The sequence below is a fragment of the Quercus lobata genome, chromosome 11 (assembly GCF_001633185.2).
Source record: "Quercus lobata isolate SW786 chromosome 11, ValleyOak3.0 Primary Assembly, whole genome shotgun sequence".
Taxonomy (NCBI): Eukaryota; Viridiplantae; Streptophyta; class Magnoliopsida; order Fagales; family Fagaceae; genus Quercus; species Quercus lobata.
Window position 1 is genome coordinate 53,251,437 of NC_044914.1, and position 15,995 is coordinate 53,267,431.

Here is a 15,995-nt window from a genome sequence, read left to right on the forward strand (position 1 = left end):
TTTTCAATAAAAGAACCATCGCACACCCTTGGTGCGATAGTCACTCCACAAGTATAAGTGCTAATGAGATATGGACGGTAAGGGCTGGGGTTTAAGTCTCTAGAAGAGAGTTTCACACACATATACACTTAGATTAGGCTAGAGTAGAATTTCTATCTTGTATAACAAAAAAAAAAATCAATATAATAAAAGCGATTTTGTGAGGAAAAAACAATTGTGATGGTGTATCCCTCTTTTCTGAAAATGTTCATTTTTGTGGTGAGCTATCCAGTTATCAACGAGATTTTTGGGTTCAACCATTTTTGTATCAATGATGATAATGGCCCAAAAAAAAAGGTCATTATTCATGATAGAATATCAAGAGTGTCTCCCATACCATCGACGGGTAATTGATTATGTTTTAAAATGTCTCTTCCTACCTTTATTCTTGTATGAATATTAATGATTGATATATTTTTATTTTTAGTTCTATATCCATATTTTCCAAATTATATCTAATCATAATTGGCTATTCCTTGAAGGTTGAAGGAGTCCCTATGCCTTTCATGTTCAGGCAACTTGGAGAAGAAAACCTGTACGAGAAACATTTACTGAATAATAGAAAAATATATTGTAATGAAAAAAAAATGATAACAAAAAAGGTTGTCTTAATATTATTGAGGCTTTTTGTTCAACACCAGTGTGGGCGTGTGGCACTACTTCGCTGTGTCTTCTCTCTTTCTTTTCTGCTTTTCGTCCTTTATTTTGAAGACCTAGAGCATAGTTTAAAAAAATTTAGCATTTAGCACCTAAAAATCAAATTTAGCATTTAGCACCTAAAAATCAACTTTATAACATTTAACACATCACTTTACAATACACCTAACATCAAAACTTTTTTTTTTTTTTTTTACTACTTCATTAAAATATTATTTATTTATCATTTTTTATTCTTTTTGAGAGAGAGTAGAGAGTAAGATCTGAGGGGAGAGAGAGAAGGGGAATAAATAATAATAAAAAATGAGTAACAACTTGCTACAGTAGGGTGTTAGTAATAACATCCTACTTTAGCAAGGTGCTAAAAAATTTAAAATTTAGCACCATTGAGGTAGGGGCTTTTTTAGTGGTTTTGTTGCTAAAAATAGTTTTTAGCATTTATCCCACCTTTGATGAGAATGCTTTTATTGGCAGACAAATTAGTATTGCAAGCATATGATAAAATAATTACCTTTTCTTTTTTTCTTTTTCTTTTTTTGCAAAAACACCATTTTAATCCCTACATTTTGATAGCAGTCAATTTGGTCCCTGCTATTTTCAACTTACACTCAATTTAGTCTCTACTATTAACTCACTAACAGAAAATGCTTACATGGCAAACGGTTTGTATAGTTGGCATGCCAAATATTAAAATATTAAATTAGATGCTGATGTGTCTAAATTTGAGCGGTTGATATGGCAACGTCAGTGCTTAAATGGAAAAACAATACCACATCAGCACTTAATAATATATATTTTTTTGTACCAATTTTTTTCTTTTAATATTCTTACAATCTTTTTATCCAAACAGGATTTCATTTTTATTTTCTGAATATTATTATTTGGTTTCTTGCAATTTCTTGCTAACCAAACATAATTTCATTCTAATTCTTTTCTTGCAATTTCATGATAATCAAGCACTAACTAGTCCAACAATTTCAAATCAACACAGATCACGTTGTTTCTAAATTCTAACATTCTATTTGGCTTTCAATCACAGTGAATGTTATACCATCAATCAAGAAAGATTAGATAAATTCCATAAATTTTAGCCAAAATCTCCAAATTCAAACTAAAACCCAAACCCAGATTTACTAAACCCATATTCACCACAACCCAATCGCCTGTTGGGGATATTACACAAAGCAATAATGGAAGAACAAGATTAATACAAAAGACAAACAGAAAATAAATAACTTGGAGGTACTATATCGTTTTCCTTAGACAATATTTGTCCCTCATACTTTTGTTGCTAAAGGGTTATCACAAATTTGTCTCCAGGATACAACCAAGATGTTAGGTTCTATAGATAGCAATTATGGAGAATAACCATAGGATTTCTTGTATTTCTCTCTAACTTACTGCTTTTCAAGTGAACAGAAGCCTTTATTTATATCCATAGGGGCATATTTCATTAAAAGGCATGTATGGAGAGTTAAAATGTTTCATAAAACCATTCACAAATCTTGAAACCTCTTCAACCTTTTCGAACAGTCACCAGAAAATTTTTGCAAAACCATTAGCGATCAAACCATCCAGAAACTCCAGGATTATTTTTCTTACTATTTTGATCAATCGAGCCAAAGCTTTGACCGATTGAAAATACTGATTTTTAAATTTTCACTTAAAAAATTCCAGAACTTGAATTTTCACTTTATGAAACGATATATACCTATATATACAACATAGAGTGCCTCATACCAATCCTTGGTTCTTCCATGTAGACCTTGTGTCTTAAAAATCCCCACATATAACACCTTGGTCATTGATCATGTATACCTTTTTGAACGCATCATATATGTTATTGAATTGCCTAGAACTCCTGATAAAACAGCTCCTCTAAAACAATGGTTTGTGAAGGTAGAGGAAGATGAACATGCAGTACACCACCTACTCCATCCACTTACAAATTCCAAATTAACAATTGCTCCCTTTCAAAAAGTATTGGACTCTTCGAACTTACAAGTGCATGAATGGAGTAAAGAATATGTCCTTCAGTACCTACCAGTTTCTGCTGATGGAGCACTAAATGATAGTGAGAGTAACATGGTTGTCAAAGATGTTGCTTTCATGAGTATGTGTTCGAGAAGTGAGGATTTTGTTTTGTATTAGAATGAGGGACACTTTTATAGGGCAACAAATTCACAATGGACTAATGTTGATATATTGCTTTATTAGAGCTGCTCTATGATTCCCTTTATTGGGAGTTTTTATGTGGTTGAGGGATACAACAGAAACACCTACACACTTCATCCAACAATTGAAGTAAGTTTGGATGGGGAGAGAAATCATTGACAATGGACCCACTTACATCAATGGACCCATCAGAGCGAGTCTTAATCTTGTAGATCCACTTACAACTAACCACAGATTTCCCAGGAGGAAGTGTCACCAAATCCCAAGTATGGTTTTTAAATAATGCATCAAGTTCCTCTTTTATTGCAATCTGCCATAAAGGGTCAGTGGAAGCCTCACGATAGGTATGAAGCTCGTGTAGTGTAGCAAGGGTAGTATAACAATAATAGTCAAGTAAATGTGCAGGAATGGATCTTACCAGAGTTGAGTGACGAGGTGGAATGTCTTGTGCAAGATCTTCAAGCGGAGCAGGAGCAGGGGACCCAAGCTCAGGGTTGGGGTTGGGTAGCTCGTCTTCGACCTGTTCATTTTTCACCTGTTCATTAAAGGGTGAACTAGGAAATGGATCAATGATATCTGGTGGTTGAATAGAGAAGTCTATAAGAGAATCAGGAGTAACTAAAAGAGGATCAAGAGTAGCTACAGAGGGAATATGTGCCTTATTTGGAAAAAAATCTAAGACAGAGGAGGAAGATAAGGAGGTACGGAAATGAGAGAGCTCAACAAAGAAGCGATGTTCCCAAAAGACAACATTGTGGGAGATACGAAGATGATGAGAGATAGGATCATAACACCGATACCCCTTTTGAGTTTCACCATAACCAAGCCCAAGTCTAATTCTGCTTTGTGTGCAAGCCAAGTTTCCTACTTATACTAAAGTCTATTAGTCTAGAGTTTAGTCTACTATATATACACATGTTATGATTCATTGTAACACATGATTTGTACTATACTATAATATATTATTGATGTAACCCTTTAGAGTTTCCTCCGTGGATGTAAGTCATTAGGCTGAATCACGTAACTCTCATGTGTTACTGTATTCTATACTTTATGCTTTCGTTTCCGCATCCATACTAACATATTCAACATGATGGATCAATGCTAATATCTAACATGGTATCAGAGCCACCTTCCTGTGGCCATGGTTTTCTATCCTTACAGTATATTCAAGAGCAATCTTTGTCTTCCTCGGTATTTTTTCGCTGCATTCATCTTTTTTGGCTTCCTACTGCTGTCGTCAAAACTTTCCGATATAGTCAAGCCACCGTTAGAAGTCGCATCAACACTGCAAGACCATTGCCTTCCTCAAACTACCGTCACAGAGCCAAACTTCATTCAAGTGATCTTCTCAACCTTATCAAATCTTAAGATTTCATCAAGCTTCCATCTTGAGTTTAAGAGGGGGTGTTAGAGATATATTAGCCCATTAGCATAAGACTAAGCCTAATTCTATTTTGTGTGCAAACCAAGTCTCCTATTTGTACTAAAATCTATTAGTCTAGGGTTTAGTTTACTATATACACACATGTTATGATTCACTGTAACACATGATTTGTATTACACTATAATATATTATTGATATAACCCTTTAGGATTTCTTCCGTGGATATAGGCCGTTAGGCTGAACCACATAACTCTCATGTGTTACTGTGTTCTATACTTTATGTTTTCGCTTCCACATCCATACTTGCATATTCAACATGGTGTATCAATACTAATATTTAAGACGAGTCAATGCAAGTCATGAGGCGCTCTATGTTGTATATATAGGTATATATCGTTTCATAAAGTGAAAATTCAAGTTCTGGAATTTTCTAAGTGAAAATTTAAAAATCAGTATTTTCAATCGGTCAAAGCTTTGGCTCGATTGATCAAAATAGTAAGAAAAATAATCCTGGAGTTTCTGGATGGTTTGATCGCTAATGGTTTTGCAAAAGTTTTCTGGTGACTGTTCGAAAAGGTTGAAGAGGTTTCAAGATTTGTGAATGGTTTTATGAAACATTTTAACTCTCCATACATGCCTTTTAATGAAATATGCCCCTATGGATATAAATAAAGGCTTCTGTTCACTTGAAAAGCAGTAAGTTAGAGAGAAATACAAGAAATCCTATGGTTATTCTCCATAATTGCTATCTATAGAACCTAACATCTTGGTTGTATCCTGGAGACAAATTTGTGATAACCCTTTAGCAACAAAAGTATGAGGGACAAATATTGTCTAAGGAAAACGATATAGTACCTCCAAGTTATTTATTTTCTGTTTGTCTTTTGTATTAATCTTGTTCTTCCATTATTGCTTTGTGTAATATCCCCAACAGGCGATTGGGTTGTGGTGAATATGGGTTTAGTAAATCTGGGTTTGGGTTTTAGTTTGAATTTGGAGATTTTGGCTAAAATTTATGGAATTTATCTAATCTTTCTTGATTGATGGTATAACATTCACTGTGATTGAAAGCCAAATAGAATGTTAGAATTTAGAAACAACGTGATCTGTGTTGATTTGAAATTGTTGGACTAGTTAGTGCTTGATTATCATGAAATTGCAAGAAAAGAATTAGAATGAAATTATGTTTGGTTAGCAAGAAATTGCAAGAAACCAAATAATAATATTCAGAAAATAAAAATGAAATCCTGTTTGGATAAAAAGATTGTAAGAATATTAAAAGAAAAAAATTGGTACAAAAAAATATATAATATTAAGTGCTGATGTGGTATTGTTTTTCCATTTAAGCACTGACGTTGCCATATCTAATCTTACTTCCAACGTCACTATATTTCCCTATTTATTTTATGTTGGCATCTTTATTTATAAAATATTCGTATAAACTAAGCAATAAAATCTAATTAAAATTTCTTGACAAACCATATAAATGACCTTCAGACTATGAATGCAACGGTCGACGTTTAACAAAGGTTGCAGTATACAGTCTTGAGGCAATATTACTTGTCCCATCAATTTTTACCATTCTAGTAGTTAAAATAGGTTATTAATAGAATGCCAAACTGGCAATTTCTAATCTGCTTGATTATCCTTGGGATGTACTAGTTTTTTATTAGGTGCTGTGGACTAAATAAGTTGATCAACAATTGAATTTTGCGTGACTTAAAATCGTACATAAAATAAGCATATTGCCTATAAAACTAGTATTCCTTTTATTAATTAGCTTTGATATTGTCATTACCAAATCTTTGGAACTTTTTTGTCTTTCCTATCCATTAAGGCATCTGAAGTTTTGAGTTGTTGGATGCAACAGGAGCAAGATCACCAAACAGCTGAGTCGCCTATTTTAGAAGTTTTGAGTTGTGAGTATAGGATTCCACATCATGCTGCGATTGCTCATTTGGTGGTAGAAAACTGGCTATTGAATCTAGATCAGTTGAATGTGTATTTCCTTCACATAGAGGATCTTTCACAATGGATGATTATGTCACTCTTTATTGGTAATGGAATCTTCATGAGGAATTTTGAAGTTGGATTTCAACTGGCAAAAAAGTCAGAAACTCCATTCATACAGTATCATGAAGCACTGGGGATTCCTCTTTCTGTATATAATGTTCAATAGTCTTCTGCTGATGTTGTAATATTTGTTTTGCAGTTTTCAGTAGCTTGTGTTATGGTATGTTTGTAGCTTGGTGTTTGAAATGTAAATGTTGGTCTACAGTTTTTATTAGATGTTTTATCAGTGGTTGGTGCTGTTGTTGTGTCTGGTCTTGCTGGCTTCTGTAGTGTATTCTACAGTGTGCAGCCTTAGCTGCTTGTATTTTGTTTTGTGTTTTAAGTGTAAAACTTTTGCCAAGTTGCTTAGGTGTTGTTTGGATGAGTGAGTTTTGAGTGATATGATTTTGTTTTCATCACTCATCATCCAAAATTTGTGGGACCCACGGAAAATTTTTTGTTTGGATACCATCACTCATGATCCGTGACTCAGTTTCCATCACTCAATTCTTTGATTTTTGAGTTATGAGTTATGGAAACTGAAAACACATTTTAGCTGTTTTCAATTTTCATAACTCATAACTCAATGGCATTTTTGTAATTATACACACATGGAGGGACCCACAGCCGCAATTTTTGACCTTTGACTACTTTGTTTTTTTTTTCACTGGTTGGTCTTCCGTTCTTTTTTTTTTTTTTTAACTATTCGGTTTTAATTTTAATTTTTTTTTTTTTTTCTCTTCATTGATTCTTTCTTCAGTTCTTCGTCTCTTTCTCTTTTTTTTTTTTTTTTTTTTTCACTGTTCGGTCTTCAGTTCATCCTTTTTTTTTTTTTTTTTTTTGTTGGGTTCAGTGAGTTTGGTTTTTTTTTTTTTAATTTTTTTTTTCTCACTGGGTTCGGTGAATTTAGCTACTGGGGGTTGAAGGGAAAAAAAAAAAAAGTAAAAGCTACACAAGGTACAAGTATGGGGCCCACAAATAATTGAAAAATATTGAGTGATGACAAGTGAGTAATGGTGCCAAACAGGGTGGGGTGTTTTAAGTGATGAGTGATAAGTAATAAGTGATGAGTGATGAAAGCTGAGTGATGAGTGATGGGTGATGGGTGATGAAAACTGAGTGATGAGTGACCATTTTTTTAAACCAAACAAGGCCTTAGTTACTTTACATAAGTTTTCTAATTAAATTCAACCATATAGTTGCATTGACCAATGAAACACATTATTTAATTTAATTATTTTAGAAAAGATGTAACACTCTTATTGCATTGAGATGTGGTCATATGCTAGTAACCTTAATGCAAGAAGAGTTTCAAAAGATGCTCCAGAGTAAGATTGAATTCAATTGGAATTAAGTATATTATGCATAAGATATATCATCATACTTCTCACATGTGTGGACTCCACGAGGACCACAATTTTATGGGACCCATACATTGTAAAATTAAGATGCATATATACCATAAATGAGATAGTTTCTCTATCTAAACTGATGCAGGAGCATAATCAGAAGTTATTTTAATATTTCTTTTTGGGATTTTCAGTGGATTATTTCATATTGTAATGTTCATATTTGTTTAGTTTGGGTTAGTATTTGAGTTTAATTAGGATTAGTTGTTTATCTTTAGCATTTGATTAGTATTTGAGATTGTTTAAGATTATTGGATTAGTATTTGAGAATTTTTAGGATTCACTTATTTTTGTCATTGTGATTCCTAGAAGCTGCACATATATAAAGCTCCAAACAATTTCTTTTGTATTCAGACTATGATCAATATTATTCAGATTATTTGCAAAGTTTGCATTGCGTTTGTTTGGTGGTGAATCCAAACAACCTTAGGTGGTGAAGCCTAAGGTCTACAATAGGATTAATCTAGGTGGAAAGCCTAGGTTGTCCTACATCACAAACACAGTCACATCATCTACATAAAAATGTCTATAAATTTTGAATATTGCATCTCTCTTATTTGAGACTACAGTGAACAACCCAATTTGAAATGGAGAAAAACATGTCATTTTGTTTTATTACCACTTACAATGTGTTTGGGAACATTCAGGGTGGGAGCTAGGTAGAAGGGTGAGAGGACCATGGTCATCCCAAATCTTTGAAAAAAATTTTCTAATTCCTAATATAAATATAGATATAAAATAAACTTTTTTGTGTCTTTGCCCCTCATAAATTATAAGCCCCCCCCTCTTGCTTGAAAGGAAAGTTTCAAATCTCTTATGTTAGGTCTATAGTTGTGTAGGTTGACAAATTGTGAGCAAGTTATATGTCTTGTGTGGCAAACAATGTTTATATTTTTGCACTTATATTATTGTGATTTGTTGTTATGATAATATAATTAACTGTTCATTCTCAAAACTGGTTAATTAATCAACCCTTAATTCCACAGTAATTAATCAATGGATCTAAACATAAACCTCTCATCTTAAATTCAAATATTCTTGAGGCCAGAACTTCTAAAGAAAAATCTCTCTAGGTTATTTCAAGTTGTTCTGACCACCTTCAAATTAGGTTAATTACTTGGTAGTGAGGTGAAAAAACCACGGATGGCTAGCATCTATTCCAAGAATTTTAGAAGATTCACTGAGAGCCTTATAACTTAATTAACACTTCTTATTTTATTTTTCCAATTGAGAAATTCAGGTTCTAAATTTTTAATTCCTTCACTACTGTCAACGTAAAAAATAATAAATAAATAAATAACTTCAGAAGATTATAATCTTTATTGAATTTTTTTTCCCGGACAACTACTAGAATTACCTTAATAACTTGACTTTAGAGGATGCTGATTATTATTTTATTTTTTTGTTCTTTTCTTTTGTCTTCTCTATTTGTGCGACAAATGCTAACAAACATTTGATTTGCTAGAAACTTGGCGGAGACCAATTTGATATTTCTCTTGTCTAGTTTACTTTTTTCTTTTTCTTTTTAATGTCTGATAAATACTAAACAGCATGTAATATTCTTGGATATGTCGTCGTCAACAGCCACTAACGGATAACAAAGTCCAGAAGTTGGGTGGAAATCTGGAGGAATGTAGTTTTCAAAAATTATTCCAATTCAGCAAAAATATAATAATCTTTTTCCCAATAACAGTTAGAATATTTGGATTCCTATCAATTTTATTAGTATAAAATCTTACCACTTGTGAGTTCCAATTAGCTCAACTAGTAAAGTCTCTTACATAAGTTGAAATTCTATATTATCTAAAATAAAATAAAAAAACAGTGCACATGGTTCATGCATAAATCTCATGGACACTTGACTTTGACATCTATAAATCTGAATGCTTGTGTAGCAAAATGCAAATAGTTCTTTGTCCTAGCTCAGTCAAACCCATCCCAGCTAACTATCTTTTCTCTTTAGAGTTACCTGCATATATTTTGTGCACAGTTTTGACATTGCATTGATAAGCTCTTACTTCTCCCACCCTCATCAATGGCTGAATGGTCCAAACTCCCAAATGATATCCTGCTCTTAATTGCCAAACGCCTGGAGACTCACATGGATCTCCTCCGCTTCAGATCAGTTTGCACTTCATGGCAATCATCTGTATCTCCACGAAAACCTCATTGGTTAAAAATCCCGACATATGACACCCAAGTTGCTGATCATTTCTACCTTTTAGAACGCACAATATACCTTATTGAATCGCGAGAAAATCCAGACCAAACGACTCCTCCAGAATGCTGGTTTATAAAGATAAAGGAAGATAAATTTGGCAGAAAGTACCCACTGCATCCACTTACAATTTTCAAAATAACAAGTACTGTATTTCGGAAGGTATATTTGAGCTGTTCAAAGTTCCAAGTGCATGAATGGAGTACAGAATATGTTCTTCAGTATACACCGAAGGACAAAACTTGTATTGATTGAGCATACCATGAAGAGAGAAACTTGATGGTCCAAAAGGTTGCTTTCATGAGCTCGAGTCCGGGCAGTGAGGATTTTGTATTGCTTGCATCAGGTGTTCCTAGGAAATTTGCGTTTTTATTCAAGTCAAGCACACTGGAATGAACAAAAATCGAAAGGTATTCTTATTGTTACGATGTGGCTCGATTTAGTGAGAGGCTTTTTGCGGTTGATGAGTGCAGAAAAACTATCGCCATTCATCCAACTTCAGGAGCAAGTATTGATACATTTTGTGGGGAGTCTTTCTTTAAAGACTGCTTGCATGAGGTGTTCTTAATCGAGTTGAATGACAATGAGTTGATGTTTATTCACAAACACATGCAAATTTATGACAATGTGCCTGAGGATCCAACATCACCAGAAAACTACTTGTATTGCATCATGCCCAATGGGAAGAGGCTTCGTTTTCCAATTTTTACATGGGAAAACGGATGGGTGAGTGTGAAGAGCTTGGGGGAAATAGTGCTATTTTTGGATAGTAATTCTCACTGTTCATTTTATGCCAACGTTTCTAATCTTTCCGGGTGCAAGGGGAATTGCATAGTTTTTTGCGTGCCAAGCCGGGAATCAATGTTTCTGCCGGGTGGTAACCACCAAACGGGTCTCAATGTATATGTAGCTGATTGCAAACTCATAAAATTCTACCCTTAGAAAAGTCCCCAGGTTATTTCAACTTGTTCCCACCACCTCCAAAAGCATTTACTTATCATTATTGTTGGAAGTAAGTGTTACTCTTTTTGCATTACTAAGGCTTGCTTTAAGTAGATTTGTTGTTCTACTTTCATTCTATATTGCTCGGCATGTTTCTCTCTTTAAGTTTATTTAACTTTGATTTTGTCATTATCAATTCTCTGGTGTTTTTCCCCTATCCATTTTGGCATTTGAAAACCTAAATTGTTGAATTCAACAGGAACAAAATCACCGAAAAGCTGCGTCACCTATTTTAGAACTTCAGAAGGGATCATATGTGCTTACAAAGTTCGACATCTTGTTAGGATTGATCATCTATGGTGGCAGAATACTGGCTGCTGTATCTAATTCAGTTGGATGGTATTTCCTTTCACATGGAATGCGCATGTGTTGTTCTTTATTGATAAGTGAACCTTCATGAGAAATTTGATGAGGTATCTAAGTCAATACCATTCAAAATAAAGTACTGTGCTGCATTTGGAGAATTCCTCTTTATGTGTTTGATGATGTTTAATAGTCTGGTTACTAGTGCCAAGTTTGATGTAATCTATGGTTAGTAGTTTTCAGTTGCTTGTAGTATGTATATAGTTGGGTGTTTGTCACGGTCTACTCTTAAGGTTTGTTAGATGATGCATCATTGGCGGGTGCTACTGAATGTAGTTTGGTGCTGCTGGAGTTTAGTCTGTTCCTACTGTAGTGTAGTCTCTCGTATGCAGCCTCTAGCTGCTTGTGTTTTGTATGGTGCTCTAAACTTGTACTCCAATTGAATAAAATCTTCTAATGAAAGGGGAAAAAGTAGAGAATACAAAATACATCAACATAGCATTCTTATATTGCTGAGAAGCTGAAGTGCCTAAGGATTTTAAGCTCATTCATGATTCTAGAATACAAAGGTCATGTTAAAAGTGGAACCATAGATTAGATTTAAAACTGTCAATAGTTAGGAATCAATCATGCTCTCAGTGGGAACGTCATATTGGCTTTGACATGGAAAAAGAAAGGTTCAGAAAGCATCCAAAATATAAGAAAAAATAATCTTCGCTCTTCACCTATCACCTGGTGAAAACCATGATCTGAAGTCAAAACTTTAAACCTTCCTGATTATATTGCTAACAGAATATACAATATTACACCCTGCCATTTTTTTGTTCCCCACAGCCTTAAGGCTTCCAGACTAGCTATGCAACTCTTTAGTTAATTTCAGTTAACTGTTTGAACTTAATTTCACCCTAGAAGGATAACTTTACTTGAACTCAATCTCGCTCTGGAGCATCTCCTGAAACCCTTCTTGAACTGAGATTCCCAGCATATGACCACACCTTATCATAATCTGCAGGGACTACTAATTTTTCTGACTTCGGGTCCGTTGCTTCCTTAAAACTGGTCCTCCTTAGAGAGGAAGGTGCCCTCCCCGGGCTTCCCATTATGGGAGTAGAAGAACAAAAGGTTGGAGTTCCAAATGGAGAGGCAAATGGAGTGTGGTGGATTGAGAAGGGGCTAGGAGACATTCGTTTCTGAATAGGAAGACCACCTAGTCCTCCCCTGCTGAAAAGGGACAATGATTCTGCAGCAGCACAACGCTTATTCGCATCATCCACATAAAGGACATCATCTATCCTGGCCATTATGTTAAAGGCCAAGCTTTCCATTACTCTTGAGTAGCTTTCAAGAATTGACTGCCCAACATCCTGCAAGAAAAAATTTCTGTTTCAACACTCACTGGAAAGTTCTCATTGTCTTTTACTGAAATACACTGTATGGCCATAGCATGGTAAAGACAAGGAGGGAACCTTCATTAAACAGAAAAAATGTACGCAGATAATCTACAGATCAAATTTCCCATCCATTACCTAGAACTATTTTTTGGTACAGCCCACACATTATGAATATGCTTAGAGCATGATGGTTGACAGATTGTACGGGCACAAGGATGCACTGAACCTACATATCACAATGCCCCTAAATTTCCAAGAAACCAATTTTTCGCACTCCACCATGTCAACTACTTTTCACTGGCAACTAACAGAGATTAGCTACTTCTTGTGATATATGCCCAAAAAGTGAGTCATCACATATTTGGCATCACTATCCAAAGTAATGCCTGTGCTTGTAATGTCAAGTGTAATGGATAAAATAAAAGGTTGCCAGAACATAATACCTTATTGTATTGGATCTTATTCATATCCAATGCAGTTTGCGGGAGGCCAGGGAAGCGAAGCCTTAAACTCTGTAAGAGGGTCTCTGCTCTTTGGGCCAAAAAATTATTCTTTTCGCAATCAGCTATAAGGCCCTTGACTTTGCCACCCCAAGACGAACGCCTAGCCTTCATTTTTTTTTCAAGTTTCCTCTGGTCTTTTTGCTTCCAGACATGAACTGATGCCTCTATCCGATTAGCTATTTCCAGAGTGTGATGTTCAGATGACAGGTCCAGGCAATCAAGTAAACATTCTGGTGAGAACTGGTCAGCAGTTATGTAGCGATAAATGATGTCACCAAGACAATCTTTTCCCCTCTACAATGGAAATCAGACAATTAAGGAATCAAATAAAATGTTGAGATAAATAAACTATAAAAACGTTGAATATATGTTCATACATGTAATGAATCAGTAATTACCAAAGATTGAGTGATATTCTAATTTACTATTGATCTGACATGTTAAATTCCCTTAAGCCCTACAATTATTTAAAGGCATCATACACACCTTCTACTATTAAAATATAAAAACGCATACCAACGTGATTTACCCATCTATTTTATTCTGTACATATATTATTTCTTGCTTTACCATCTCGAAGAAGGTAGAAGACCTAAAATAACAGCAATAGTATTAGTAAAAGAGGACATGTCAATTAAGGTAGTAAAAAAGAATCTAACTTCGGACAGAATAGATTTGGCAAAAAAGAAAACATGTGGCTAACCCTAACTAGTCTATCGTACCTTAATAACTTGACTTTAGAGGATGCTGATTATTATTTTATTTTTTTGTTCTTTTCTTTTGTCTTCTCTATTTGTGCGACAAATGCTAACAAACATTTGATTTGCTAGAAACTTGGCGGAGACCAATTTGATATTTCTCTTGTCTAGTTTACTTTTTTCTTTTTCTTTTTAATGTCTGATAAATACTAAACAGCATGTAATATTCTTGGATATGTCGTCGTCAACAGCCACTAACGGATAACAAAGTCCAGAAGTTGGGTGGAAATCTGGAGGAATGTAGTTTTCAAAAATTATTCCAATTCAGCAAAAATATAATAATCTTTTTCCCAATAACAGTTAGAATATTTGGATTCCTATCAATTTTATTAGTATAAAATCTTACCACTTGTGAGTTCCAATTAGCTCAACTAGTAAAGTCTCTTACATAAGTTGAAATTCTATATTATCTAAAATAAAATAAAAAAACAGTGCACATGGTTCATGCATAAATCTCATGGACACTTGACTTTGACATCTATAAATCTGAATGCTTGTGTAGCAAAATGCAAATAGTTCTTTGTCCTAGCTCAGTCAAACCCATCCCAGCTAACTATCTTTTCTCTTTAGAGTTACCTGCATATATTTTGTGCACAGTTTTGACATTGCATTGATAAGCTCTTACTTCTCCCACCCTCATCAATGGCTGAATGGTCCAAACTCCCAAATGATATCCTGCTCTTAATTGCCAAACGCCTGGAGACTCACATGGATCTCCTCCGCTTCAGATCAGTTTGCACTTCATGGCAATCATCTGTATCTCCACGAAAACCTCATTGGTTAAAAATCCCGACATATGACACCCAAGTTGCTGATCATTTCTACCTTTTAGAACGCACAATATACCTTATTGAATCGCGAGAAAATCCAGACCAAACGACTCCTCCAGAATGCTGGTTTATAAAGATAAAGGAAGATAAATTTGGCAGAAAGTACCCACTGCATCCACTTACAATTTTCAAAATAACAAGTACTGTATTTCGGAAGGTATATTTGAGCTGTTCAAAGTTCCAAGTGCATGAATGGAGTACAGAATATGTTCTTCAGTATACACCGAAGGACAAAACTTGTATTGATTGAGCATACCATGAAGAGAGAAACTTGATGGTCCAAAAGGTTGCTTTCATGAGCTCGAGTCCGGGCAGTGAGGATTTTGTATTGCTTGCATCAGGTGTTCCTAGGAAATTTGCGTTTTTATTCAAGTCAAGCACACTGGAATGAACAAAAATCGAAAGGTATTCTTATTGTTACGATGTGGCTCGATTTAGTGAGAGGCTTTTTGCGGTTGATGAGTGCAGAAAAACTATCGCCATTCATCCAACTTCAGGAGCAAGTATTGATACATTTTGTGGGGAGTCTTTCTTTAAAGACTGCTTGCATGAGGTGTTCTTAATCGAGTTGAATGACAATGAGTTGATGTTTATTCACAAACACATGCAAATTTATGACAATGTGCCTGAGGATCCAACATCACCAGAAAACTACTTGTATTGCATCATGCCCAATGGGAAGAGGCTTCGTTTTCCAATTTTTACATGGGAAAACGGATGGGTGAGTGTGAAGAGCTTGGGGGAAATAGTGCTATTTTTGGATAGTAATTCTCACTGTTCATTTTATGCCAACGTTTCTAATCTTTCCGGGTGCAAGGGGAATTGCATAGTTTTTTGCGTGCCAAGCCGGGAATCAATGTTTCTGCCGGGTGGTAACCACCAAACGGGTCTCAATGTATATGTAGCTGATTGCAAACTCATAAAATTCTACCCTTAGAAAAGTCCCCAGGTTATTTCAACTTGTTCCCACCACCTCCAAAAGCATTTACTTATCATTATTGTTGGAAGTAAGTGTTACTCTTTTTGCATTACTAAGGCTTGCTTTAAGTAGATTTGTTGTTCTACTTTCATTCTATATTGCTCGGCATGTTTCTCTCTTTAAGTTTATTTAACTTTGATTTTGTCATTATCAATTCTCTGGTGTTTTTCCCCTATCCATTTTGGCATTTGAAAACCTAAATTGTTGAATTCAACAGGAACAAAATCACCGAAAAGCTGCGTCACCTATTTTAGAACTTCAGAAGGGATCATATGTGCTTACAAAGTTCGAC

At 34.8% G+C, this 15,995-nt stretch overlaps 2 protein-coding genes across 2 annotated transcripts; one reads left to right on the forward strand and one right to left on the reverse strand.

Annotated features, from left to right (window-relative positions):
- Positions 1 to 9,731: 9,731 nt before the first annotated feature.
- LOC115967133 lies at positions 9,732 to 11,475 on the forward strand. The gene is made up of 4 exons (XM_031086212.1): positions 9,732 to 10,008; positions 10,348 to 10,837; positions 11,139 to 11,278; positions 11,436 to 11,475. Exons 1-4 carry the CDS (start codon positions 9,755 to 9,757, stop codon positions 11,473 to 11,475), a joined length of 924 nt encoding a protein of 307 aa, XP_030942072.1. The 5' UTR covers positions 9,732 to 9,754.
- Positions 11,476 to 11,841: 366 nt separating this feature from the next.
- LOC115968727 (rop guanine nucleotide exchange factor 1-like) lies at positions 11,842 to 13,818 on the reverse strand. Its single transcript, XM_031088216.1, has 2 exons — positions 13,077 to 13,818; positions 11,842 to 12,606 (listed from the first exon to the last, which is right to left on the reverse strand). Exons 1-2 carry the CDS (start codon positions 13,245 to 13,247, stop codon positions 12,172 to 12,174), a joined length of 606 nt encoding a protein of 201 aa, XP_030944076.1. The 5' UTR covers positions 13,248 to 13,818; the 3' UTR covers positions 11,842 to 12,171.
- Between the last annotated feature and the right edge of the window lie 2,177 nt (positions 13,819 to 15,995).

Excerpts from the sequence above, each read along its gene's own strand:
- LOC115967133 (XM_031086212.1), top strand. The coding sequence starts at position 9,755 with ATGGCTGAATGGTCCAAACTCCCAAATGATATCCTGCTCTTAATTGCC. Across the intron at positions 10,009-10,347 it reads ACGACTCCTCCAGAATGCTG|GTATTCTTATTGTTACGATG; the intron begins GTTTATAAAGAT and ends AAAAATCGAAAG. Across the intron at positions 11,279-11,435 it reads GTATCTAATTCAGTTGGATG|TCTGGTTACTAGTGCCAAGT; the intron begins GTATTTCCTTTC and ends GATGTTTAATAG.
- LOC115968727 (XM_031088216.1), bottom strand. The coding sequence starts at position 13,247 with ATGAAGGCTAGGCGTTCGTCTTGGGGTGGCAAAGTCAAGGGCCTTATA. Across the intron at positions 12,607-13,076 it reads ATAAGATCCAATACAATAAG|GATGTTGGGCAGTCAATTCT; the intron begins GTATTATGTTCT and ends TTTTTCTTGCAG.